The sequence below is a fragment of the Calypte anna genome, chromosome 2, assembly GCF_003957555.1.
Source record: "Calypte anna isolate BGI_N300 chromosome 2, bCalAnn1_v1.p, whole genome shotgun sequence".
Lineage (NCBI taxonomy): Eukaryota > Metazoa > Chordata > Aves > Apodiformes > Trochilidae > Calypte > Calypte anna.
The window spans coordinates 21,982,469-22,007,116 of record NC_044245.1 but is presented as its reverse complement, the minus strand read 5'-3'; the positions used below and the strand labels follow the sequence as shown (position 1 = coordinate 22,007,116).

The following is a 24,648-nucleotide window of genomic DNA, read 5'->3' as shown; positions in this document are numbered from 1 at the left end:
TGTGTCATAGGGAAAATTATACAAGGCAACTTAACCAAAATCTACATATGAGATACATGCTACAATTTTTTTTTTGACAGTTCAGTACTTCTGATTCTTAGTTATCCTTTGAAAGAGCAAAGGTTGACAATGTACTTGATAAATGCCACTATGGAATTTTTTTTTAATTATTCAGAAATGCGTAGCTAATATTTTCTGTTTTTCAAAGATGGTTTTAAAATAAATTCAGAAGACATGGTCTGTGGAAAACTGAACATGCGCAAGACTACTAAAATCTGTAAGCTTTACAGTACATAGTATTCAGTACATCTGTGTTTTCTCAGTTAATGAAAAAAAATGGCATTTTCACAAACAGCAAAAAGTCACTTACCACATCTTTCAAAGAACTGCCCGCTCTGTTGATTAGGTAGAGCTCCTTTTTCTTTTGTTCAATGTAATTCTTGACATCTGACAAAAAGAGGGGGAATTATACTCAGCTAAGGGGTTTTTATTGTTAGAAGTAATCTGCCATTTTTAATATTCTGAATTCAAGAAATGCATACTTAAATTAGTGTTGCAAGTTCAAGTTAGGCTTCATCAAAGTAAAATACTTACCATCAACATGAAGTATCTTCACCCCCCAACTCAAAGCATTGGATAGGATACTACCAGAGGGGATTAAGTCCTGCAAACAACAAATTATATTAATAATTTTAAGCACTATACAGTAAATTGTGAAAATAATTACAAATCTATTACAAAATGTAATATGAAAGCTGAAATCAAAGTGCAGATGCAAGGACTACCCATCTCCTCAGCTGACTTTTCCCTCTTCCTGTCACAGCACTTCCCCACCTAAAGACTCTATTTCACTCTTCTTAAAGCCAAAACTATTATCTATCAATTGTCACATTTTATAGTAAGTTTTGAAGAAAGTGAACATTTACTTTAGCTCCACAAGCACCTCAAAAGCTAGCTCTATTAGCAATCCTGATAACTTATAATACTGGTTGTAAGACTACAAAGATTTTCAGTTCCACAGCAAGTACCCAGAAAGCACAATCTGACAGTTTTACTTAGGGCACTCCCTCAACTTCTGCCTGAGTGACCACTAAGATGACTCTCACTACTGCTTGTTTTCTAGTAGAGCAAAGCCTAAGTTTCTCAAGCACAAATTCATTGATTACTTGGCTTACCTGCTCTTTGATTGCTTTTTCAACTAAGGATTTTCCTCTACTCATACGTACCTGTATTAAAACAGAAACACATTTGTAGCCAGCTACAACTAATTAAAGAAAAAAAAAAGTTTATATTGTTGCTAACAAATACGTATTTTAGTATGATAGTTTCCCTTGTTCACTGTACCACTATTTTTTGTTAATTGCCATCTTCCCTACAAGGTTAAAGTTGATGTATCAACTGGGGGAAAGAAAGAAACCACCCAACAAGTAATATTGTTCAGCCAAAACAGGTGATTGCATGGCTGAAGCACCATCAGTGCTGAACAACACAGACAGTGGCAATAAGCAGCCAGTGGTACACAACAAAGGATGAGGTTTCATAATCTGGACTTGTGCCATATATTAAGATATTAAGATGACAGTCATTAACATAAGCCTCCACCTTATCTCCACCTTTTGTAGCACTGGTAGGTACATCTCTGTTTGTGCTGTATGCTGTTTAGTCACAAAGAGTATGCTTTTACTTATCCAGGTTATTTGCAATATAAGGTGATCTCATCTATGCAATGCAAAGACCAGCCCACAGACTGGCTCACCATCATGCTTCTGAGTAAATGCCACGTATATAAAACAGCTAATTGCTTCCAGCTTTATTTGGAAAGGATGCAAGACTTGTCCATGTAAGAAACTTCAGATAAACCTATACAAATTCAGATGCTAACTGCTGCAATTAATGTAATCCTCTAAGAAAGAACTCAAAAAATCTTAGTATTCATAATGTTCAATTTTATTTCCTCAAACTACTATCAACGACTGCTTCTGATGATAGCTGCATTAACAACATCACAGCAGTCATATTAATAGGCTGTGCTGCTGAAGAGACACAGGAACCACTGGATGCCATCACAAGCCTATCCATATTGATACCGCTGTCAAACCTAACAATGCCAATGTTTAATTATAAGTCTGGCATACTATATTAGAACAGATTTTAGCACAGTTTGATTATCTGCAGAAAAGTCTCCTTTTTTAAATTCGGTTCTGAAACTTTGCTTAATTAGCATTAGTAAAGTCTCGAAAGTTAGCCTGAACTAGTATAAAAGTATGTCTGACTTGTTAAAAAAAAACCTAAAAACCCAACAACCTTATTCACCAAAGGAACTGCTGCCAATTTTTTTAAACCAAATAGGAGAAAAACTGTAAGAGCACATCTTGTACCTTATTCATAGCATTATTACTAAGAAACTTACTGTATCTGCTATCTTAAATGAACTTCCATCATGTCGATCTTTTCTGTTGCTAGGATGAGGTGAACTGTTTCCTCCATTATGTGCAGATTCTGGGCTAGGAACGGGAGAAATCTGACCAAGAGTTGTTGCAAATTTTGCCTCCTTTTTATTAGACACCAGGTAGGTGATATCTTTACTAAGAAAACTCTCCACTCTCTAAATATAAACATATAAAGCATGTTATTATTTCAGGACAATAATCAGTGACAATTTTACATCAAGTACTTTCATGAAAGGTGACAAATAAAAGTGCTGTGTACTTTTTACAAAAATGTAATATTCAGAGAGGTACTTATGAGTGCACTCAACACAAGTAAAAACAAAACACATGTGGGAGTTGATCCTGAGGGCAAGGGGCACCTCAGATTTAGGCATATATTCCTCCAGAACAGAAAAATTCCCTTTTTAGTCCTTGATTTGCAGCCTTAGCTTTCACATATAAACTCCTAAAATTCTGTTTTAAAAGGAAAGACAAAAGAGAGAATGCACTTCTTTAATGCTAGATCTAAAGATGCATTTAATGTGAAAACCAAGAATTGCTATTCCTTGCCTCTACTATAATTTCAGACAGCACCTTGATTCACAAGTGCCTGTTTCTTAAAACCGCACAGCACTCCTCTGAGGTCAAAGTAGTATTATCAAAGGAATATTGAGAATAGCTTGCAATTTAAGCAGAGCCCTTTTGCTTCTAAGGTTGTTAAAAGGTGTTTAATACTTTAACTGTCAAGATTCCTATATACTAATTCAAAATACTCAACTTTAAAGTGGACTAAATAATTGCATTGCTTGTATGTTATGTTACTATGATACCCTGCACTTGCTTCTGTCAACGTGTTCCTTCAATGCAGAAGCAAGAATTAGGAAAAAAAAGCTATTAGGATGCTTACAAAATTTATGATTAAATAAATGTATTTAAAATTACTCATTAACCTACCCCACGTAGAAAGTGCTTACTGAAGTTACTGACTTCTAGTAAGCATACAAAAAACTTCATCTTATCTTTTTCAGGTTCAGCTGAACAACTTAAGTTGTAACATGCAAACATGTCAAAGTATTCAGAGGCAGCATAAAAAAACCCACTTCAAACAATGAAACTTAGTAAATTCAGATAATCTTTTAAGCAAATGAATAATCAACTGAAAACTAACCTTTATAAGAAGCATTTTTGTTACAATTAGTAAAGCAGCCTCTAGCAAATAACAAAACACAAACAATGTTGATAAGCTAATTGTTCATAAAAAGCATTATAGCACCATAAAAAAGTAACATCCTGTCACATATAAAATGCAGGTATTAAAATGCAGCCGCAAAGAACTTGGAAAAGGCATTACACATGCACAGATTTTCTTTTAGTTTTGGAGAGACCTCTGCTCATTAACTTACCCCTCCTAGCTCTCTGAGGTCCTTTCCTATTTTTTCAGAGATCACATTTGATGGAATATCAAGGTAAAACACCTTCCCAGTTAGTGGCTTATATTTAAGTTTCTCTAGTTTTCCGGTATCTTTTCTCACATTCTTCATAGAAGATCTTACTTTTTCTGGTTTTGCTTGCATTCCATCTGCTGCAAAAAGAAAAAGGAATTTGAGCACGACTGGGTATTATGGACTGTGTTTATTTTTTCTTTTCAAAAAGGGCAATTTGTAAACTATGAAAATGGACACGGCACATTGCCATGCAACACAGGACTTAAAAAAAATATAGCTATTGACATAATATAAAATTATGTTATACATGTCAAAACCAGACACTAATAATCATGCCCTTAAGATTTTTTTTAAATGTTCTAAAATGGGGTTTTTATTTCAGTCACTATACAATGCTGTCTACTTCTCACCCAGTTTGCTAAGCATTTGCTATCTCTGTACCACAGTATATACACTGCTAACCACAGGAACACCACTTTTGAACAGAATCTGTTTCTCTCTCATTAATCTGAAACCCAAAGGATTCATATAGACTCATTAGAACAAAAAAAAAATGGTCAAATGTAACTGAAACACCAAAAAATATAAGACCTAGATCTTACTACCTAAATTTTGAGCACCTCATTGAGATACAGAAGAACTAAGTTTTAAGTTTAGAACCATTGTAGTTATAACCATTCTTTCAGTCCCAGTAAATTTTACTCTAAAACTAAGAAACTACGTACAGCAACTAAACAGTGCTGATGAACCTTCTACATGGTCCTGTTAGTCTAGACATTCATTAAGCAAAGAAAAAACCTGTTTGGGTGAGAAATAAGACGATTTCTTAAGTGAAATATTGAAATGGCAGAGTTCTACAAGAATATCAGTTCAATACTGAATAGCAATCAAAAGAAAAAAAACAGAAATTGCCAAGAAACAGAAAATACAATGGATTTTATCATGTCATTCATAAATGCAGGACTCAATTACATCTTAAATATAGCCTGCAAAAGAGTAACAAGGATGATGAAAGACATGAAGAATAGCCTTGGAGATAAGACCTTGCCCATAAAGTAAATGACCTAGGGGGAAAAGAATAGAGATATGCAAAACCAATAAGATTATAGAGAGAATTGCTAAACTGCCTGTAGAAGAGCTATGGGGCACAATACGAAACTAGTAGTTAGATACCAAATGGAAACCAGGACAACTCTGTGTAGCTTGCTGCTGAAAAATGTTGTTGGTATTAAGATTCAATTTCTTGAGAGGGACAGTACAAATAAACTGAGATATTGATGGATCCTAAATGCACAAAGTGATACACCTAAGTCTGTGTAGCTAAACATAACTGGAAACTAGAAAAATATTATTAACTGAAAGTAATTAAATCTTCTCTGTTCTTAAATATTTCCACAATAATTAATTTACAACCAATGACAGAAGACAGAATCATCCAAGACTTGGATCTCACTGGTTTTACTTTGTCTTTTCTTCCACAAGCACGGACACCCTACTTCTAGTTGCTTCTTTTCTGGAGAAGCTTAAAGCAGACAATGAAATGTGCTGCAGGAAGTGAGTAGGCCTTTCATGGAGACAAAAAAGCCAACGTGTAAACCAAAACCAGTCTCTCTTGTTATTCTCTCCCTTGCAGCAATGGTCTTAGACGGGAGAAGGGGCAGGACTACTGCTCATGCTGCAAGACTCTATTAGTAATGGCTATCAACACATAGATGTTAAACAGGAATACCAGTCTGCTTTGTAGAATCTAGTAATTAAGAGAAAGAGGAACAAGGGGATGACTAGGACAGTGCAACTAATTCAGAAGCTAAATAGAAAAGATGGATGATAAGCATGTGTGCAAGTTAAACTCTGCAGATGAGATGGCAACAAATACCAGCACACACATGTAATGGCCAGGCCAGTGCAAACATTAACATAATAAATAGTGTAATTAATACTGGAAAACACATATTTAATTTCTAAGGGATAATCAAGACTCTGCATTGAGTTAGCAGTACTGCAGTGAAGAGTCTTTCTGTCTCTCGTACAGTGACTGCACCTCAATACCCCTCTGGGCCTGAGGTGCTGAGGCCTTCCAGGCATCCTCCACCCAAGCAACCATCTGCCCGGCCGGAGCAGGATGCACGCAGCGGCCGGCGATATGCAAGGTAGCTACCCGCTTCTTTGCACTGCAAACACCTTGTAAAGGCTGGATACCTTCCCAGTTACACACTTTTACGCTTCATTCCCCAAACCACAAAAAGCTTATTTCAGCTCGCCTCTAACAAAGCCAGCGCAAGCCGTGCTTACCCGTCCGCCTGACAGACCCGAGGGGCCCAAACCCAGCACCAGGCTCACCGCGGGGGCTCACGAAGGAAGCCAGTAACGCGGTACCGGCACCAGGCCGCGGCGGAGAGCGGCCCGGCTGACGGCGCGAAAGGCTTAAGCCTCCTGCCCCGAGCCGTCGCAGCCACCCCGCGGGCCATCCCCACCGACCCGCCGCTTACGGGGACGCGCTCCTTTGCCGGCAGCCTCCGCAGCGCTCGGTTTCATCTTCCCACGGAGTCACATCCTCCTCGCCGTCCTTCGGCAGACCTGCAGGAGTTCAGCAGAGCCGCTCAGCTTCCCGGCGCGTAGGACCGCCAGGACCTTACCTCTCGCTGCAGCCCGGCCAGCCCCCTTCACCCCGGCTCAGGGCTCCCGGCCCTCTCCACCGTAGCCGTTGGGGCCGCCGCAGCTCTCCTGACGGTGCCGTGCCTCGCCGCACCAGGCCTTCCCGCCTCCAGCAGCCCCAGCCCGCCGCGCAGGGCCTCGCTCCGCCTCCCGGCGTGGCCTCCCCAGCGCCCTCCGATGCACGGGCAGGCGGGGGCCGAGAGCTGGGGGCTGAGGGAGGAGCGAGGCGGGGAGGTGCTGCCGGGCTGGGTGAGGGGCGCGGGGCCGTGGGCTCCCTCCCGCTAAGGGGAGGGCGGAAGTGAAAGAGGTGCCTGGGTCAGGGAGGTTCCGCAGGTCAGCGGCCGTTACCGCGGTGGGCGGGCTGTAGCGGTATCACCACCCTTCCTTACCTCGCCTCAGGGGTCGTGCCGGGTCTGTGGGCCCTTTCTCGTCAGAAATTCTCGGGAAGGGCCTCTCTGACCGGCCCCGGCAAAGGGGTGGGGGAATCTTCTGAGTACCGGCCCGCTTCAGCGACCTCCCTCAGGCCCGGTGCCGGCGGGCTGGGGACTTCCCGGGATCGGCGTCTGTCGCCCCGGAGGCTCCCCGGCCCCGGGCAGTCCCTGGCTCAAGGGCAGGTCAGATCGCTGCCCCTCCCCGGAGCACAGTTCCAGTCTGCGGCGGTACTGGGATTCGTGGGCTGGGGGGGGCTGGATGACGATGCTTCACATTTGTTATTATGAAAGGCTTTGCCTCCGGAGGTCGCAGCCTGCTTGCTGCTTACAAACGCAGTATACATGCTCTTCTGGAAAGCAGTTTTATTAGAAAAAAATATATACAATTTAAAACACAACTCCCCACAAATTAGTAGTTTTTAGCATCTAAGGGGTGTATCTTGGGCAGATTATTATTTTTTTGTATGTGAAACTTAGTGAAACTAGCAAAGCATCGTGTTTCCTGTAGATCAAATGAAGAACTGTTGAGAGCTTAGTTGCTGGGAATACGTTTCTAAGGTGTTGTAACTTTGCTTTTGCAGCCACACAGCAGGATTTGCCCACGGAATTAGTATTTAATGGGGGCATAATACTAGTTAGTCACTATTTACTGCCTGAGGAGCTTGCCAGGGGCTGTACTCATCACTAGTAGGCTGTGCCTGTTGGACCGACCAGGAGACCTCTCTCGATTTTCTCGCAGGAGTGATGGAAGCAGGAGGAGGGCTAGATGAAGTATTCTGCTGTACTACAGTTTATGGGCTGCAGGATGGGAATTTGGCTTTGTACAGATTATTTACATGCTCCTAAGCACTTTGTTGCAGCAAGAGGTAATACATATTAAATATTAAATGGGGTTTGCAAAAAGAATCTTAACGTTGTAGTTTGTGGAAGAAGGATATTGAAGATTAATTGATTGTCCTTCAGGAAACAGATTATTTGCAAAATGTGGCACAAATACTCTCATTTCAAAAATACACAGAGATGCTTGAATATTAGAAAACTAATATTTACATTATTGATGCTTATAAATAACGTATTAATGCAAATTTAAAATATTTTTTACTTTTGATCTTCCTGCAAGTTTTGAGCAGAGTCTAGCAATATCGTTTTTTGTTCTTTAACAGGTTTGCCTTCTCCAAGGATAAAGTCATGGTTGAATTGTCTCATAGCAACTTAGATAAAACAACAGTTATTCAACAAATAATATCCTCTTGTTGTGGAGCTATAATTACATCACTGATTGGTAAGGTAAACTGTCAGGTTTGCCATAGAAAGTTTGCAAAGTGATTACTCTTAAGTTTGACTCAGCATGATGTCTGCAATTATATGAGCTGTAAATTTCACCAGAATGTTTTCTGATAGTTTTTGCATCTTTTTTAAACAAATATAGTTATCTTAAATCTTTTCCATCTCTGGAAGTCTTTAAAAATTTCTGAAAATAAGAATATTTTTATTAACTTCTCATTTCTAGGTCGTTTTTACTCTTGGTGTACTAATGAATTGCTTTCTTTCTGCAAGAGACAAAATTAATAATAAAAAATTAATTTCCGTACTCCTGGTTGACAATAGATTTTAAAGAGAAGTCTACTTTACAGTACAAGACACAAATCCTGTAGGGCTGGCCACTGTGAGATAATCCCTTTGTGTTGTTACTTCAGTAATTACATTTATGTATTCTGCTATGATGTCTTACACCATCAAATTCTTCTATTATTGTTTCATGTGTTTTTTCTTTTCCCTTGAGGATAACTTTTAGTTAAATTTCTGGATACTCTGAGGAATTCGTCTTTGGCTTCATATTTGGTCATATCAATCGTGAACTCCTTCCCCATGCATATCTGAGGAGGCACGGGTTGGTGAGATTCAGCAGCTCATATCACCTTGGAGTTCTCCAAGCTCGTTAGCTTATACGTTGTGTTTCAGTTGCTTTTTGGCCTTTAGTTCTGACTTTTAACCCAGATTATGTTGCAGGGTAATGTGCAATTTTCTAAGCACATTTTTTCCCCTCGTGAAATTTACTTTTTAAAAAATGGGATCTTACCATAGTCTTTTTTAGTCTATCTTCATGCCATGTGTCCTGTGGTGCATAAAGTAGCAAGCAAAGCTACATCAGACCTGTGGAATTCTCAATATAGATTCCAGCTATGTGTATGGAAGGTTCTAGTACAGCTTAAGGTTTTTGGTATTTGAGACCACAAGATCTAAAGGACACCAGCCCCTTTCTGAAGTGGCAGCTGGGAAATGAGGCAGAATATGTGTGAGTGGCTGAAATGCTACTGGGTGCCAAATTATAAGCAACTGAATTGAGCTGCAGGTGTCACATTTATACCTCTACCTGTGCATATGGAACCGTGAGCCATATATTCAACCTCCTGTTGGTCAACTAATGGGAATCAAGAGCTAAGGTGTGGAATACCAGTGGAGCTACTGGAATGTGTCAATGAGACATGTGCTGGAGTATTTGATGCTGATGCACAGTAAGGTTTTAGGTCCTGTCTGTGGCATTTTGTTCAAGTGTGTACCTGTTTTGGATACCTTGGAGATCCAGGTGGCACTAGCTGCTTGAATGTAGGCAACTGAATCAAGCCTCCAGTCAATATAGTCAGTAGAGGCTGGTGCAGCTGTCCAGCCACTGTAGAGTTCAGCACATCTGTAATAATTAATTGTAAGGGCTGGAGCACAAGTAGTGAAATGCTTACTGAACCTTCATTTGCTTTTCAGCAACTAAAGTTGCAGATCTTGTCTGCATACAGTAAAGAAGGAAAATGCCTATTGAGTTAAATAATTTTTTAACATAGCTATTGCAGTCAGTTTATTGAAAAGGAATAAACATGTAAAAAATGCTATAATACTTCACATGCTTGAGGCCAAAATCTGATCTGATATGCCACTTATAAAAGGTTACCAGCAGAGCATAATGGCGCAAGTTTTAGCACTTTCAGATGAGATGAGACAATCGTTTTTGGATGAGATTTGTACATCTATAGTATTTGTTGTCTGTGTGACTGTTATTAAATTCAAAAAGATACATATGGTCACTTGCAAACCATACAGGAATTATATTTTTCCTTTTTTCCTCTGTCTGATAATATTGTAAAGTGGGTCCTTTTTTTCCTTCTAAAAATAAAAAAATAATGTAAGTTCACAATAGGGCATCTGTAGACTTCTGTATTTTCAGGGTGTGGAGGGTGTTTCAAAATGACTTCTATTTCATTTCAGTAACTCCTCTTGATGTTATCAAAACTCGACTGCAAGCCCAAAGCAATCCATTCTCCAAAGGTAAATAAATGTGTAGTGTGATGGAGGACAGTTTTGTTGTTGTGTTTAGCTCATAATTATAATAATGCTCAGCCACAGAATATTTTCATTTGTTTATAGTTGTATTTGTTTCTTCATCCTAAGTGAGGGGGAAATAAGCAATACAGCAATAAATACTGAAATTGCTAAAGAAAAAAAGTGAACAGGCACAGTGGAAAAAGATTCCCATAGCTACATAAGATTTTAAACGTGCTTTTTTCTGTCTGTTTTAATTATGGCAGAAGCTACAGCAGTTACTGAGTTGAGTTTAAAAAAAAAACTAATAAAAAATATTTAATCAGAGGGATTACATGTTCAGAATACTGTGTTGAAGTTTATCTCTTCCAGCATGCAGACTTCTGAAAAAGAGTAGTAAGCCTTGCTTAAATCACTTGCCACTTGATTTCTAAGTAGTTGAGGACGTTGTGTACTCAAAGATATGGCAATGATCTCTGCTATTTAGTTGTAATTAATAAGTGAAATTTAAAGGAAAGGAGATGACTGGTGTTCCGTGTTGTATGTTGAGATGAATATTTGCAGTCAGATTTGCTGTAAATTGGGAGAAGTACCTATGCAGCCTATCCTGTTTTTTTAGTAAATTCTAAACCCTTAAGAAATCTGAAAATGTGATACTTGAAGTATGTTTCTATAATGGTAATAATATTTTATAAAGCAGGTTCAAAGCACATGATGTACAAGAAAACAAAGACAAGTAGAGAGGATGATTGATACAAATACAGGCTAAGCTAATATTAACTTCCACTTGTAATGTGGATACTGAGGCTATTTAATAAAAGATTTGAAAGTCTGAAAGATGTTGACATAGTTACATGAAATAGTGACATTCAGGTTTTGTGATGTTTTTAGTCTTTGGCAGATGGCTGTGTAACATAAACATATTTCCTGAAGCCTATGAGGGCAGTTAGATGTAGTCAGGCCATCTGAGGAGGGATTTTGTTCCCTCTTTCCTCTTGCCTAACTATTTGTCATTGACTTTTCAAGATTATTTTCCCTCTCTGTGTCCAGAGATAAGGATGTGTTGCCTTGTATTTGAAGGCAACTACTTTGCCTTTTTTGAAGTTTGAAGTTACTACTGAGTAAGAACAGTGTTAAAAGTATTAACTGTATTCTTACACACTTATATTATTAGGTAAGTGTTTTGTATACTCCAGTGGCCGTATGGATCATATATGTGTTTGTGAGAATGGAAACAACAAAGCCTGGTATAAAAAACCTGGGCATTTCAAAGGCACATTGGTAAGAACATTTTACGTTTATCTAAAACTGTATACTGAAATTTTTTAAAAGTTAGCATGCTGGTTTTTTACAGGTTTTTTTCAAGTTCTAGTAGAACTTGTTAATATTTGAGAGGGTGTTTGTATGGTTACACTGTGTAATTTACATGACAATGTTACCTTCTTCTTTCTACAAGAAAATACAAATTCCTTCCTGAAGACAGTTATGGGGACAGCTAACTGCACAGCTCTCCTCACTGAATACCTCTGTGATTTTATTTTCCCCACTGGAGCTATATTGCAAATAGTTGCTGGTTAAAATTATTGATTTTCTGTACCTGCTTGCAGCTCTTCTTTCCACAGATCTCCCAATATGCTCCTTTAAAATTAAGCTCATATGTCAAGTTTTGGATCCACTGAAAGTTGTGAGGCTTGCATTTTACCCAAACCCTTGAAGCAGACTTGGTGTTGGACACTTTGATGATGCTTTGTTAGTTTAGATTTTGTTTGAAAGGTGTTACATTACATGTGATCAAGGGTTTTTTTCAGAATTAAATTTCTGAGAAGAATAAATGTTAATGCAAAAGGTTTCTTCAGCAGTTGTACAGTATTAATTTTTTAAGGATTAATAACTTTGTAAGTTAATTTTTTTCCATTTTTATCTTCATGTAATTTTTAGAAAATCACTTATTTTTCCAATTTATATGATTTTATGCTTATTTTTTGCTGTAGCAAGGTGGTTCATAAACAAGAATGACTAATATATCATTGGATCTTCTTTCATTTTTTTAAAACAAAAGTGCTGGAAAATTGTGCAGTGAAGAAAATCATAGAGGACATTGTAGGCTATTTGTGTTTTTCTCCTGTGAGTCTTTTTTGTGGTCTGTCAGCCTCTACTTTTTTAGGCCTTGTGATGTCTGGTCTTAAGTATATTCTTATCCATCAAATCTCATCCTCTTACCCCAAATATTTAAGAAAATTGGGTATCTGACTACTATGGAGGTTTTCTCTTTGATGGCAATTTCAGTTGTATGGTCTTCAGGGTTTAATGTTCTGGTGTCAGTGGTCTGGGAATCTCTGAGGCAGCTATGATATTTATTGTGAGCTTCCAAGTATGTAGCATAGTGTATATACATTGCATGTATTTTGCCACATTGTTGTCATGGAAAGCAAGTATTGGATCATTGAGTTAATTGTTATTTCATGCCTAGATCTTGTGATACATATTAAAAATACATTGTCCTGGATTATTTTGGGGAGTTTCCAGAAATTGCTGCATGCTGTATTAGTTCTGAAAATAACTTCTTCATAAGGCTGCCACTTCCTGATAAAAATTTACTACTTTGGTCCTTTAAAGATGGAAGGAAATTCATACTTTCAAGCACACAAATATTTCTCTTCAGCTCAGTGGAATTACTTGTGTGATTAAATATGATAGCTAGCATTAGCAATTAAAAAACTTTTTGAATACATTAATTTTGTGTTCTGCCAGCTAAAATATATTACTAAGTTCAAAGGCTAATTGCCATTCTTTGCTTCTGTTTTTTAGGATGCATCTGTGAAAATTATTCAAAGAGAGGGAATTAAATCACTGTGGAGTGGACTTCCCCCAACATTGTAAGCTGGATGTTCTGGGTTTTTTTGTAGTATGTTATTAATTATTTTTTTTTAATTACTCTATTACTTAGACAAATGAGTTTGTTTATTTCTAGGTGATATGAAACAAGTTATTAAATTCTGAAATTACTGTAACCAGTTCAGTCATAAACATCTAAATCCAGATCTTGAGATTTCTCCTTTTGATTTCTTGGATACATTCTTGGTAGTTAATCAGGAGCATCAGATTCCTTTTGCCTTTTAGAAGTTGTATTCTTACTGTAACTTTCTCCTTGATAGCTTAATTGAACCACAAGGTCAGCCATGATTATTAGGGAATAATCAGTTTTTGATCAGTATTTATTATCCTATCTTGTTACTAATGATGCAATAAGCAACAAAGCTGTTTCCACAGGCACTCAAACATTGCACCTCATAACCTTTCTTAATTTTTTTTTCAACATCTAACTAGAATCTTTATTCGAAAAAATTGTATTGGCTTTTATCCCCAGCTTTGGGATGGAAAACAGATAATGCCTTCTCTCTCCACAAAAGAAATTTACATATTTAAACACTGTTAGCAAATTCCCTCCTAGTCTTTTTAAGCTAAACAACACCAATCTGGTTTTATCTTGTTATTTATATTAACCTAGTATGAATAATAATTAAGACCTCTACAGTTACATCCTGCTCCATATGAAATCTGAGAAAATTGGTCAAATCTAACATGTATTTCAAAGGTGTACCTTGTAAGACATGAAGCATTTTGTTACAGTTCTGGTGTTCCTAATCAGAGAGCCCAGTGGGAAAGCACTGGTGTGCTTTTGGTTTTCACCCAGTGCTCAGTATAGAGGCATAAATAAGCAAAGCTCTGTCAAGCTCAGGCCTTGTTATTTAACCTTGAACAGGTGAAAATTTCAAAATACAAACTTTTAGGATCTAACTGAACTAAGAGGGCTATGTTTCAGCCAGGACAGTTTTTTCTTCAACATGTGTTCTGTGCTCCTGCAGTGAAGAGCCAGGTTCTTGATTGAAGAGAGGTACAAAGTATTTAAAAGAAAATCTAAACGATGACTTCTTGGTTTTCCAAGCATGGTTTTTTTAACTGTTTTATTGGTAATGGTGGCGTGTGCTGTATTGGCACAGACATAACACAGAAATGTAATTGCCAATTTAGAGCAGGTTGTGGTGCTTTACCCCTACACTGAATGCTTATATATTGAGCTGGTTTTGTTATAGTCTGCACTATGATGGAATGCAAAACAGTTTATGGTTACTCACTCCACCTTGTCTTTCAACTAATGAGTATTCTAAACTTTATTAGGATAAATACTCCCAGTTGTTAAGTTGTTTGCTTACTTCATACTTCATGTTAAGATCTTCCAATATCATATCAAAACTGTTCTGAAGGTGATATGAAATACATTTTTACTGAGATAATCCACTGTCATTTTACTTAGAACTTTTTCTGATGAAATTAAAGACTAAAAGATTGGGAAATCTGTGAATTTGAAACTGAACAAGAGGCAGTGAATCAAAGCCATTGGTTTAATACTTTTTCTTCATAACAAAACTCATCTGGAGATTTGGTTTTTCCTTATTTAAGGAAAATATCCATACAAGATGGTTAACTTTATGCTGCTGCTTTCCTTGTAGTAATTTAGACTCCCTGTCTTACATTTTAGAATAATGGCACTTCCTTCTACAGTGATCTATTTTACCTGCTATGACCAACTGAGTGAAGCTCTGAAGTCTAGACCTGATATGGATGATCAATACGTTCCAATTCTTGCAGGTTCCTTAAGCAGATGTAAGTTGTCATCTGTTTGAAGATAAAGCTGAAATAAAACAGTGCCAAGAAAATAGCATACTTGTCTTTACAGTAAATTTGCTGCAGCTTTAAATGAGGGATAATACAATGTGGAGGTGGGCATAGAAAGGAAGTCTGTAATGACCCAATATTTCTCGGGCAACATAACACTCTAACATGGAATACTGTGATTTATTTTTGATGTTACACTTTCACTACGTTTGGAATTTGTTTAAAACTATATCTCCTATATCTTCCAGCAAGGAGAGATTAATTTAAATCTGTTCTGTGGTGAATCTAATAATAAACATTGTTCTCTAGAGTCAAGCTACACAGGTAATTACAAGGAAAATGAAAATTTAACTTATGTATTTGTATGATATAAAGGGACTGAATTTCTTTTTCTGTCTTCTTAGTTTTGTTCATTGCTTTCCTCATCTCTTCATGTAGGGGTTGTTCAGGTCATAGGTTTTTGGCCTTTTTTAGAAGATTCTGGGAATGTAATTCCATAGTCAACTCGTGACTATGAGGGGAGCTGGAAAACTAGTAGAAAAACAATTGTTATTCTGGGGTGATATGGGAAATTGTTCTTATTATGATTTTTACATGTTACATGGTATTTAAAAGAGGTAGGCAGATTGTGTGCCCAGAAGGTTTAGGTACTGTGAATAGATGTGGTTATCTTCCTTGGAAAGGAAGCTTGTTTTGGGAATTATTTCAAGGAAAACATGAGAGTTGAAAGGAGTCTGATACATAAAGTAAGGTGAGACTTGACTTTAATGTTCAAGAAATATTACTAGTAAATGTTGATTTAAATTTCTTTTTTCTATTTTATTTTTTTAAGCCCACATTTTTCTCATTTGCAGTTGGTTCAGTTACTGTAATGAGTCCCCTGGACCTGATCAGAACAAGAATGCAGTATCGCAGGTTGTCTTACAAGCAGCTGTACATGTGCATCAGCAGTAAAGTGGCTGCAGATGGATGGCTTTCCCTGTGGGGGGGCTGGAGTTCTACTCTTCTGAGAGATATACCTTTCTCAGGTAGGGTGTATTTTCCATGTAAGCTTGGATTGCGACATAAGATCTGGTTTTGCATAATTCATGGATTTTTCCTGTGTTTTTAGGAAATTTTAATGGTTAGCTTTAAGAATGATTGAGATGTACTTGCTCTCTTTTAAGTGTTTTTATTTATAAAGTCTTTGAGGACCTGATTTTTCCCACCCATTTTGTTTGTCGATCAGCTCGGGTTCATTGTTACATTCCCTTTATCCTTAGACTGTTTCTTCTCATCTTTAGAATCATAGAATACCAGATTGGAAGGAACCGTAAGGATCATCTGGTCCAGTCTTTCTTGGCAAAAACTTAGCCTGTCCTTGGCAAAAACTGAGCTTCTGCAATGACTGCTTTTGAAGACTTGCTGTAGGAAAATTTCTCAGTGATATGAATAGGTATACTGGTTATTTATAGTGTATGCTCTAGGTGCTCTAAGTGTTGTTCTGTTTTGAAGACACGCACAAAGAGGGAGTGAAGCAGTAGGTAGTGTCATCAGGAATTTTTTTTAGCAAGATGAATGAATTTGTGGAACTGCTCCACAAAACATGAAGCTAGAGCACCAGTTGTTGGCAAAGCTCCAAAGCTGAAAGTCTGGAAGAAATGTCTGATACAGAGCATAGCTAGTCTTACAAGTGTTCTTTAAGATAACAAGGAGATTATCTTTCTCCCTTTTTATCCCCCCTTTGCTTTGTGGTGAGCTACAGAGGTCACTGGGTGATGACTGCTAAAGGGCAGTGTTTGCATTTGTTAATACCAGTGGTGAGAGCCCTTGTCTGTGGCCCATTGCTACCAGAGCACTTCTGGATCATCCAGCATCAGATGGTTCTGTTCTTCTGTTCTTTGGGTAGTACCAGGAATAGCACTTTTGAACACTTAAAATCGTGGAGTGCTGGAAGGGTGGAAGCACAGGTTAATGTGTAGCTACTGCTTTATAGGTTAAGGAATCTGTTGAAAGTAGTGAGTAGGCAATTAGGTGCATGAGTAAAGGATAATGTATTTAAAGACAACACAAAACAACAAACTACCAACGCCACAAAACTGTAATGATGTAAAGCTAAAAGTGTTTAATGCTGCTTAATGACTTTTCCAGATGTGTTTGCAGATTACTTTTTTCTTATAAATACTCTATATGGTTAAGATGTGCTCCCTTAATGCCTTCAATCTTAGCTCTTCTGTTTGATGCCCCAGTAGAATCAGTGTGTCTGGTATTACAGCACAGTCTGAGCCTCTACTACAATTAGCTGAAGTTTGCTTTTTCAAGAAGAATTAAAATCAGTGTAACAGTTTTGTACTGAGAAAGCAGCTCCTCTGTGAAAAGCAGTCAAGCAGCACAGCATGATTCAAACAGCACAGGGTAATTGGAATCCCACTGTGTTATTAGCCCAAGAGGGAATGATGTTGCAGGTATGTACCTCGGGAGGCTCACTGGGCCTTAAGCTGTGAAAACGTAAGCACAAGAATTGGGTTAACAATAACACTTTACTCATTAAGTATTGTTGCAGAGAATATAAATGTACAAGGTATATAGGGAAGGGAGTCTTGCAGGTGCTTAAGCAAAGTTTTGGATTTGCATAATTTATATTAAATTAGGGTTAAGTACACTTAATAGTAGGTTTTCATCAAACCCTGAGAACGCTTTCTGAGATACTGCCTGCATTTGCTTTTGTGAAATATTGGAGACCAGACATATGTGCTGACAGTTTTCCTGGCAAGAAAATACTGTGATATTTCTCTGCTGACACAACCTCCAGAAGTCAGTGCTGGAGGCATAGTTATCTTTCAGGATATGCAGCCATCATTCCTAGTATTTATTTGACTAACTGCCAGAAGACATCATTCTTTAATTCAGCCCAGTAGCAAATAGTTGAGAGTTTTAGTTAAAATGCAGAAGGTGTGCAGTAATGCAGTATAGTTCAGCAACGAAAATAGAAACAGATATTATTCCTAAAAGTTGACCATCAGACTGACTGACCATCTTCTTTGACAGTCCTCATAGAGGCATTCCTCTGTTAGTCATTTCAGAGAGCAAATTCATATTTCTTGGTTCTCTCAGAATTCCGTTTTACACTGTTCCCCAAAAGAATATAGGCAGCCCTGAGCACTTTCATGTTGTATGAAATACATTTTTGTAGAGTTAGTGAGATGTACAAAATGTGTGGAATAGGCCTGAAAACATAGTAAATAATTATATCCTACATTTTTAGTGATATTAAATTGAATTTTAAAAAAACCCATGGACAATCACAAAAACCACTTTTCTTTTTATTTCAGTTCTTGTTTCTTTTTGCTCCTGTTGCCACAGTAGAATATATTCACATCTGTACTTGTTAAAATAATTTCTGTGTTTGACATGAAAATACATTTTAATGCAATTTGGGTTTTTGTGGTTTTCTTTTTAATAACTGTAGCAATGTACTGGTCTAATTATGAAACTTTCAAGAAGATGCTGTGCAAGGAAGTTGGTGCACAGGAACCAACATTTCTTATTGCTTTTACTTCAGGAGCTGCATCTGGCTCTGTAAGTATATAGTTTTGTTTCTGGTACTACTTTTTATTATTATGACTAAGTAACAAAAGAGGTATGATTCTATATGATTCTCTCAGAAATGGTGTAGGGTTTGGGGCTCATCTACTTTGAATACACGTAGTCTGGCATTCAAGCTGATTAGATGTATCTGAATAAATTACGATGTTGTGATATACAAGAATTTTGGAATATTAAGTTTAATTTTAAATTTAGTTCACGTTAATTTAAAATTTTTAATTGTTTGTGTTGTAGCATTATAATTAATTTATTTTCCTGATAGATTGCAGCTATCTTAACTCAGCCATTTGATGTAGTGAAAACACATAGGCAGACTGGACTTTGGGAGACTGAGACCTTAAAAAGTAAGTTGCTGGTAAGGAGGAAGAAAAAAAGAATTTGGAAAAATAAAGCCCAGTGTTTGAGTGTATAGACTTTTGGTAGGAATTTTTAATTTGTCTCATCTTCTAAAGTTTATATAAAAATGTGATTTGCTCTACAAGGAACTCTGATCCACATCTCATAGATCTATACTTCCACAAACTCACTTACAAATTTAGGGGGGATTTGATTTTTATAAACTTAGACATAGTGTCCTAGCTTAATAATTATTGTTCATTCTTATGATTCATTCATATGATATAAATTCTCAAAACTTAACTTTAGGTTCAGTTTGCCATATGGGAAAGTTCTTGTTTAAAAATCTGAATTGTGATGATCTTTTAGCTGCACGTATGAAGTGACATGGAGAGAGAGAGAGGCTCATTTGAAAGTTAGTTGGTTTCTTTCAACTGGTGTCAGTTACTCTGGTAGAGAATGTTGTCTCTGTTCATATATCTTACCCCAGGTGTTAACTACAGATTTTTACTATGACATGCTTTGTATTATGTTAATTCGCATGCTGTATGAATTTAACATCCTGTATTAGTAGTAGGGATAAAATTAACATAAAATTAATTAAACATAATAATTACATCCAAAGTTACTGTCTCTGATTTTTAAAATATTTTTCTGTGGCATCATGCATATTGCTTAATTTACTGTTTTCTTGTACAATATTGAGTTCCACAGAGGCACTGTACGTCAACCTGGGCAGTTATGAGGAAAATTGTCACTAAAAATGGGATTACTGGACTATTTGCTGGTAAATATTTTGATATATTTCTAAAAACTCAGACTAGAGAGAATGTTTTTTAATCAGTAATGTGATTATAGATGTTAACATATAAATTATGTAACACTTCCATCTCTGTCAACAGTCTGTTATGGAATAGTTTGCATATATAAAGCAACAGATGTGCATAAATCCAGAAGGAATTTAGTACCTTTAGAAGTTACTCAAATACAGCTGTCCAAGATGGACACAATTTATTTAAATAACAGAGGGACTGGCCTTGACAGATACAATTGTATTGGCCAATAAAAATGGTGGGATTCAGTTCAGGAAGCAATTTTTTTTTTTTTCCAAATGTAAATAATTTGTTGATTTCTAAAACCAAAATGCCTAAGTGTTTCAGAAGGAATTGGTTCAAAGGAAATGTAATGGATTGTAGGCTCGATAGCTTCAGTGTGCACGTAGTTTTAAACTGAGAGTTTCTTAGATGCAGTTTTTAGACCAGTGCTAAAAATCTCCAAATCTTCACTACTGTTGCATCACCTATATTTAGGAATACCTATCCTAATTTTTTTTTTTCATCTGGTACTAGTTTCTATACTCAACTATTTTGGTCCTTTTTGTCTTGGAAACATCTTAAGCTTCAGTGGTGTTTTTTTGTCTCCCTTTTTACTGTTTGAATACGATGCAGTACTGAGAACCCAAGAAGTTTTGAAGTAGAACTCACATAATAAAATACATACATAATAATGCAGGTATTTGAACTTTGCAGTTTTTTACAGAGGACTGGAAGATATGGCAATTATATTAATATTTGTTTGTTTGCTAGATGGGAGTAATTCTGTTGAATAATGTATATTTGAGATACGCAAGGTCATGTAACAAGTATTCCCCGGGGTTTTTTTCCTTTCATTTTTCTATCAAGCTAGAAAAATAATTTAAATATTTGTTAAATTTTATTTACACAGATGGGGAAACACAATCTTGTCAATTTAGTGACTTCTGCATGAGTCAAAGAGTTTTATATTTTACTTGAACGTTATCTCATGTACTCAAATGAGTGTACACATATTATATGACCCCATTACCCTCACTGAACCTATCAAGGGACTGCACCATTGCTGCCCAGGCTTTGTCCAATGCTGAGCATTTCAGAACATCATTTAGAAGGTGGCTGGTGCTCTTTCAGTTCCTCTGGGGCACTGAGTAAGAGACAGTGTCATTGCTAAGACCCTATTTAGGCTGTGTTATTTCTTGATTGTATTTTCTTTTTATTCTTGCGTGGACTCTCTTAAAGATTGTCTTTTATTCTTTTTGATACCTTTGGCAAAGATCACTTTTTTTTTAACTGAACTATGGGCAGTTTCTACTGCTGACCAGCACAGATGGATCCCTGACCATCATTAGATATTTTGGCCTTTTAAACCCTGCATATTTGTAGAACAAAAATTCCCCAGGAGTACCTTCTGTTGTCTTTTTCGAATTCTGGCAATTCCCCTGTGTAATCTTGTAACCTAATTCTTGGTACTAACTCAAAGACTCCAGGAACAAAGCTGGCCATTTTCCTGAGAGGTTCAGCAGGAAATATTATTCCTCCTTATTATCATCATTATGGCTCAATTATAAGAGAACTTTCTGGTATCAACGAGTGATAATAGAAGCTCCTGAGACCTTATGTGACTTAGGAGCATCTTCCACTGCACAACCAAAACACCCTGGCCAAAACAGGGACTTCATGAGCTGGCAAGTGTGTCATAACAGACATAAAAAATCATGTTCCAGCATCAGAGCAGAAGTTGTCTCACTGTTACCTCATCACAAAATGGAAGATTTCTTTTAATTCTTAAAATCTTTAAGGGAATGCTGCACTTCCGTACTTACATAGAAGGATTGACTCTGAGACAATTACCTCTCCTTTTAGTAATTCATGGTGGATTTTGCAAGATCCCAGGGTATTTTCGGGGAGAACAACATGGAAAATTTCTCACCCATTTGAAGATGCTTGGCAGCAGCTATTATGGATCCTACTAGACTTCTGTCAAAGATTTCTAATTGTCACCCTCTAACAAGCAAAACAAGAAGAAAAGAAGATTTCCCAGAAACTGGAGTTTTGCATTCTTATACATTGTGTCCTAAGTAGCTATAGAATGCAAGCCATGTTTCTAGTTGCCAATCCAGTACCTAAAAGCAGAAGTACTTCGATAGTTTATCTATATCCTGTTCTCCCCACCCTAATTTCCAATCTGCAACTAGCAGATACCCTTACCCCATAAGTACAGGAACTTCTCCAATAACTAATCTGAATGTGTCTATACCCTGGCAAGAACTTTGTGGTGAACTGCTATGGGCTGTGATTAGCAGTTAATGGGGTTCTTTAAGAACTGCCATTCACAAGTGCACTCACCATCTACCTTTTCTCCCTCTTCTTGTGGTGCCTGAGGGGGAATTAAGAGGAAACTCAGCTGGAGTTAGGCATTTGTCACTCTGTATACCTCAGAATGCACAAAGGCAGTCTGGGATTGCCACCACATGTGACAGGAACAGAATTTTTAGCCTCATATGTCAGCACAAATAGATATTTGCAGTGAGAGTGTTCAAGTTAATTAGACATCCTGAAGAATTCTTATTTCTGGTTCATATATTCTTGTGAAGGACAACTGTCATTCATTAAACTGAAGCAAATCTTCACCTGGGGATGAAACTTTGCCTTTGCTGAATACAAACATTCAGGTAATTTTAGCAATAATTTACTAGCCCATCTCTCCAAACTAGAACAGTATCAGTGCATAACTAAACCATTTTTGAAGCAGCTTGCTTTTGAATATCCTCCTTTCTGTGTATGTCAACTGAAGACTGAAAATTTAACCTTGAAAGTACATGAGAGGCTCACAGTCACAAAGTGCTCATGACTTCCTGTGTGTCCACCTCAGGATGTTCACTCATCTCCACGAGCTTTACTTCCCTGGTGCTTGTCATTCATCTCTCCTCATGCCCTTCTCCCAGGCTGTAAGGAAAGAGATTCCCCTGTCTTTCTGTCCTCAGCAAGTCTTCCTGGGGGGGGGTGAGGCTGCTGTTGTCCCATTCTGCCACATGGCTGGGGCAATACTCTGTCATGGCCATTGTAGTGCACTTGTGTGATTCTGGCAGCCAGAGGAGGTGACAAGATGCTGAGATAAAAGCCTATGTAACAAACAACTGCAAGAGACTTTCCAAACCCAGGATACACCAGTCCTGACAGCATGGTGTTGTTTCACTGGGGTTCCTTGTGTGAATGGCTACACAGTTGAAGACTTGCAAGCCTGGTGTTCACTGAAAGAGGTCACATTGCTTTACTTGCTGTACAGTGATGACAGAGCTGGGCAACAGATTTGCATGTTTGTTTCAGAGCTCCAATGCCAGCATCACCATAAAGTACCAGTATTATTTTGGATGAAATGTTGTTAATAAATCAGAATACCTACACTTAGGTCATGACTAATGGAACACAGAGATGAGCTCTTTATCAGCCACTGTCTCGGTTCAGTTACCCACATGTAAGTGAGGCAATTTGGGGTGTTCTGACTGGCTTCTTGCTACTGTTTCAAAGGGATAAAAGTTTCCCTTAGGTCATAAGTCATTTGCACTAGCTCCACACAGGCATCTTGGCATTTCAAGTAGATGGGTGCGGGTAGATAAGTGCATTCAGCCTTATTTTCTCACTCCTAGGTAAGCTGAATAATTTTCTAACCTCCACTGACAAGATCATAGTTGATTGTAATGGGAGACATTGATGCCCAAGGTCCATCATTTTTCCATGTGAGCAGGATCCTTCCACTTTAGTAAAGGCGCTGTAGGCTTCAGGAGACAGTGGCAGGGGCATCCTGCTTTTCAGTCAGCTTGAAGGGCTGAGACACATACCTGCTGTAGAGGGTACAGCCCAGCAGAGGGTACTTGAGCCGCTTCCTCCCTGACTTGGTTGACTTCAAGATTCAGGGCCTCTTGAACCTCTCCTCCTCGCTGAGAGGTCTCAAGCCTCTTAGCAAAGAGGACACAGTCTCTCCCCAGCACCACCTCTTCTGTGCTGGAGCAAAGTAGTCCTGCAGGTCACGGTGCTCCAGCTGCATGGGGAGACAGAGAGGGCAGAGATGCAACAGACTTGAGGCAGGCAGACCCCACAGGGTAGCTTTGGGGAGCTCAAAAGCTCATTACAGTAGTAGTTACATTACTGTAACTACATTACAGTAGTAATTACAGTATTTTGAGCAATGTGTATAGACAGAATCACAGCTGATAAACTGGTATCAGTATATTGTGACCACTAAATGGTACAGCAGCACTTCAGTCTGAAAGCAAATGATAGTGAATACTTTCCTTTCTCTTCTTGGCAGGTATGACTCCACGGCTGTTTAAAGTTGCTCCTGCTTGTGCCATAATGATCAGCACATATGAATATGGAAAGTCTTTCTTTTCTCATTTACATGAAAAAATGGACTAACATCCTTAATTCTCCTTCCTCGAACTGAGAGAAGTAAAAATATATGGTAAAATGTGCCAAATTTCAATCTGTCAAAGTATCTTCTTGAATTCCCAGTGAATTCTTGTCGTTATATTTGGTAACTAAATAAATTTGGTAACTAAATTTGGTAAACTAAACTAAAACTATAAGCTTCATTTACAATTGTTTCACAATGGACAAATTCACTTTTTCCTCTTTTCATAAGACTTATGAAAATGCACATGACCCTCAAAACTACCATTGAAGATTTTGTGGCTTCTCTTGCAGCTAAAGAGAAACAAGGAAACAAAGGAGATAAAAAACAAAAAAAAAAAAGAAAGAACAAACAAACAAAAACCTAGGCTGGACAAAGCAATAAAGAAAAACCACTGCCACTGTGTTAATTTTTCAGTCTGACTAAAGATTTTTCTCAAGTATTTAAAATGATATTTATAAAATGTTTTGGGCTTTAAATTGGATGATATGATTATTATTCCATAAAGAGGTTGATCTAGAGTTAATTCAATAAACAGTTATTTATTCTTAA

At 37.7% G+C, this 24,648-nt stretch overlaps 2 protein-coding genes across 9 annotated transcripts in view; one reads left to right on the top strand and one right to left on the bottom strand.

Annotated features, from left to right (window-relative positions):
* DBF4 (DBF4 zinc finger) overlaps window positions 1-7,116 on the bottom strand; it is a 15,313-nt gene extending 8,197 nt beyond the window's left edge. The window contains exons 1-7 of one of the 2 annotated variants that reach the window (XM_030446182.1): window positions 6,919-7,116; window positions 6,364-6,451; window positions 3,833-4,011; window positions 2,411-2,605; window positions 1,176-1,226; window positions 595-664; window positions 371-447 (exon numbers count right to left, since the gene is read on the bottom strand). In XM_030446182.1, the coding sequence (XP_030302042.1) occupies window positions 371-447; window positions 595-664; window positions 1,176-1,226; window positions 2,411-2,605; window positions 3,833-4,011; window positions 6,364-6,409 (618 nt within the window). In that variant the 5' untranslated portion in view covers window positions 6,410-6,451; window positions 6,919-7,116. Of the gene's footprint in view, window positions 1-370; window positions 448-594; window positions 665-1,175; window positions 1,227-2,410; window positions 2,606-3,832; window positions 4,012-5,327; window positions 5,353-6,363; window positions 6,452-6,918 lie in introns of those variants that run through there. The other variant, XM_030446183.1, reaches the window with a different exon arrangement.
* Window positions 6,524-24,648, top strand: SLC25A40 (solute carrier family 25 member 40). Of its 7 annotated transcripts, none has more exons than XM_030446184.1 (12): window positions 6,524-6,862; window positions 7,700-7,826; window positions 8,124-8,242; window positions 10,219-10,278; window positions 11,447-11,553; window positions 13,081-13,148; window positions 14,813-14,937; window positions 15,804-15,977; window positions 18,398-18,507; window positions 18,797-18,878; window positions 19,577-19,657; window positions 23,995-24,648. In XM_030446184.1, the coding sequence occupies exons 3-12, from the start codon at window positions 8,149-8,151 to the stop codon at window positions 24,099-24,101; spliced, it is 1,008 nt and encodes a 335-aa protein (XP_030302044.1). In that variant the 5' UTR covers window positions 6,524-6,862; window positions 7,700-7,826; window positions 8,124-8,148; the 3' UTR covers window positions 24,102-24,648. The 7 variants fall into 7 exon arrangements, with proteins under 7 accessions (XP_030302044.1, XP_030302048.1, XP_030302045.1 ...); XM_030446185.1 differs by lacking the exon at window positions 6,524-6,862 and adding an exon at window positions 7,057-7,178; XM_030446186.1 differs by lacking the exon at window positions 6,524-6,862 and adding an exon at window positions 7,062-7,143.

What these genes read in the sequence shown, in the direction of transcription:
- SLC25A40 (XM_030446188.1), top strand. Translation starts at nt 8,149, where the DNA reads ATGGTTGAATTGTCTCATAGCAACTTAGATAAAACAACAGTTATTCAA. An exon ending in AAGCAATCCATTCTCCAAAG is followed by an intron (nt 10,279 to 11,446) that starts GTAAATAAATGT and finishes TTATATTATTAG; the next exon opens with GTAAGTGTTTTGTATACTCC. An exon ending in GATTACTGGACTATTTGCTG is followed by an intron (nt 19,658 to 23,994) that starts GTAAATATTTTG and finishes TCTTCTTGGCAG; the next exon opens with GTATGACTCCACGGCTGTTT.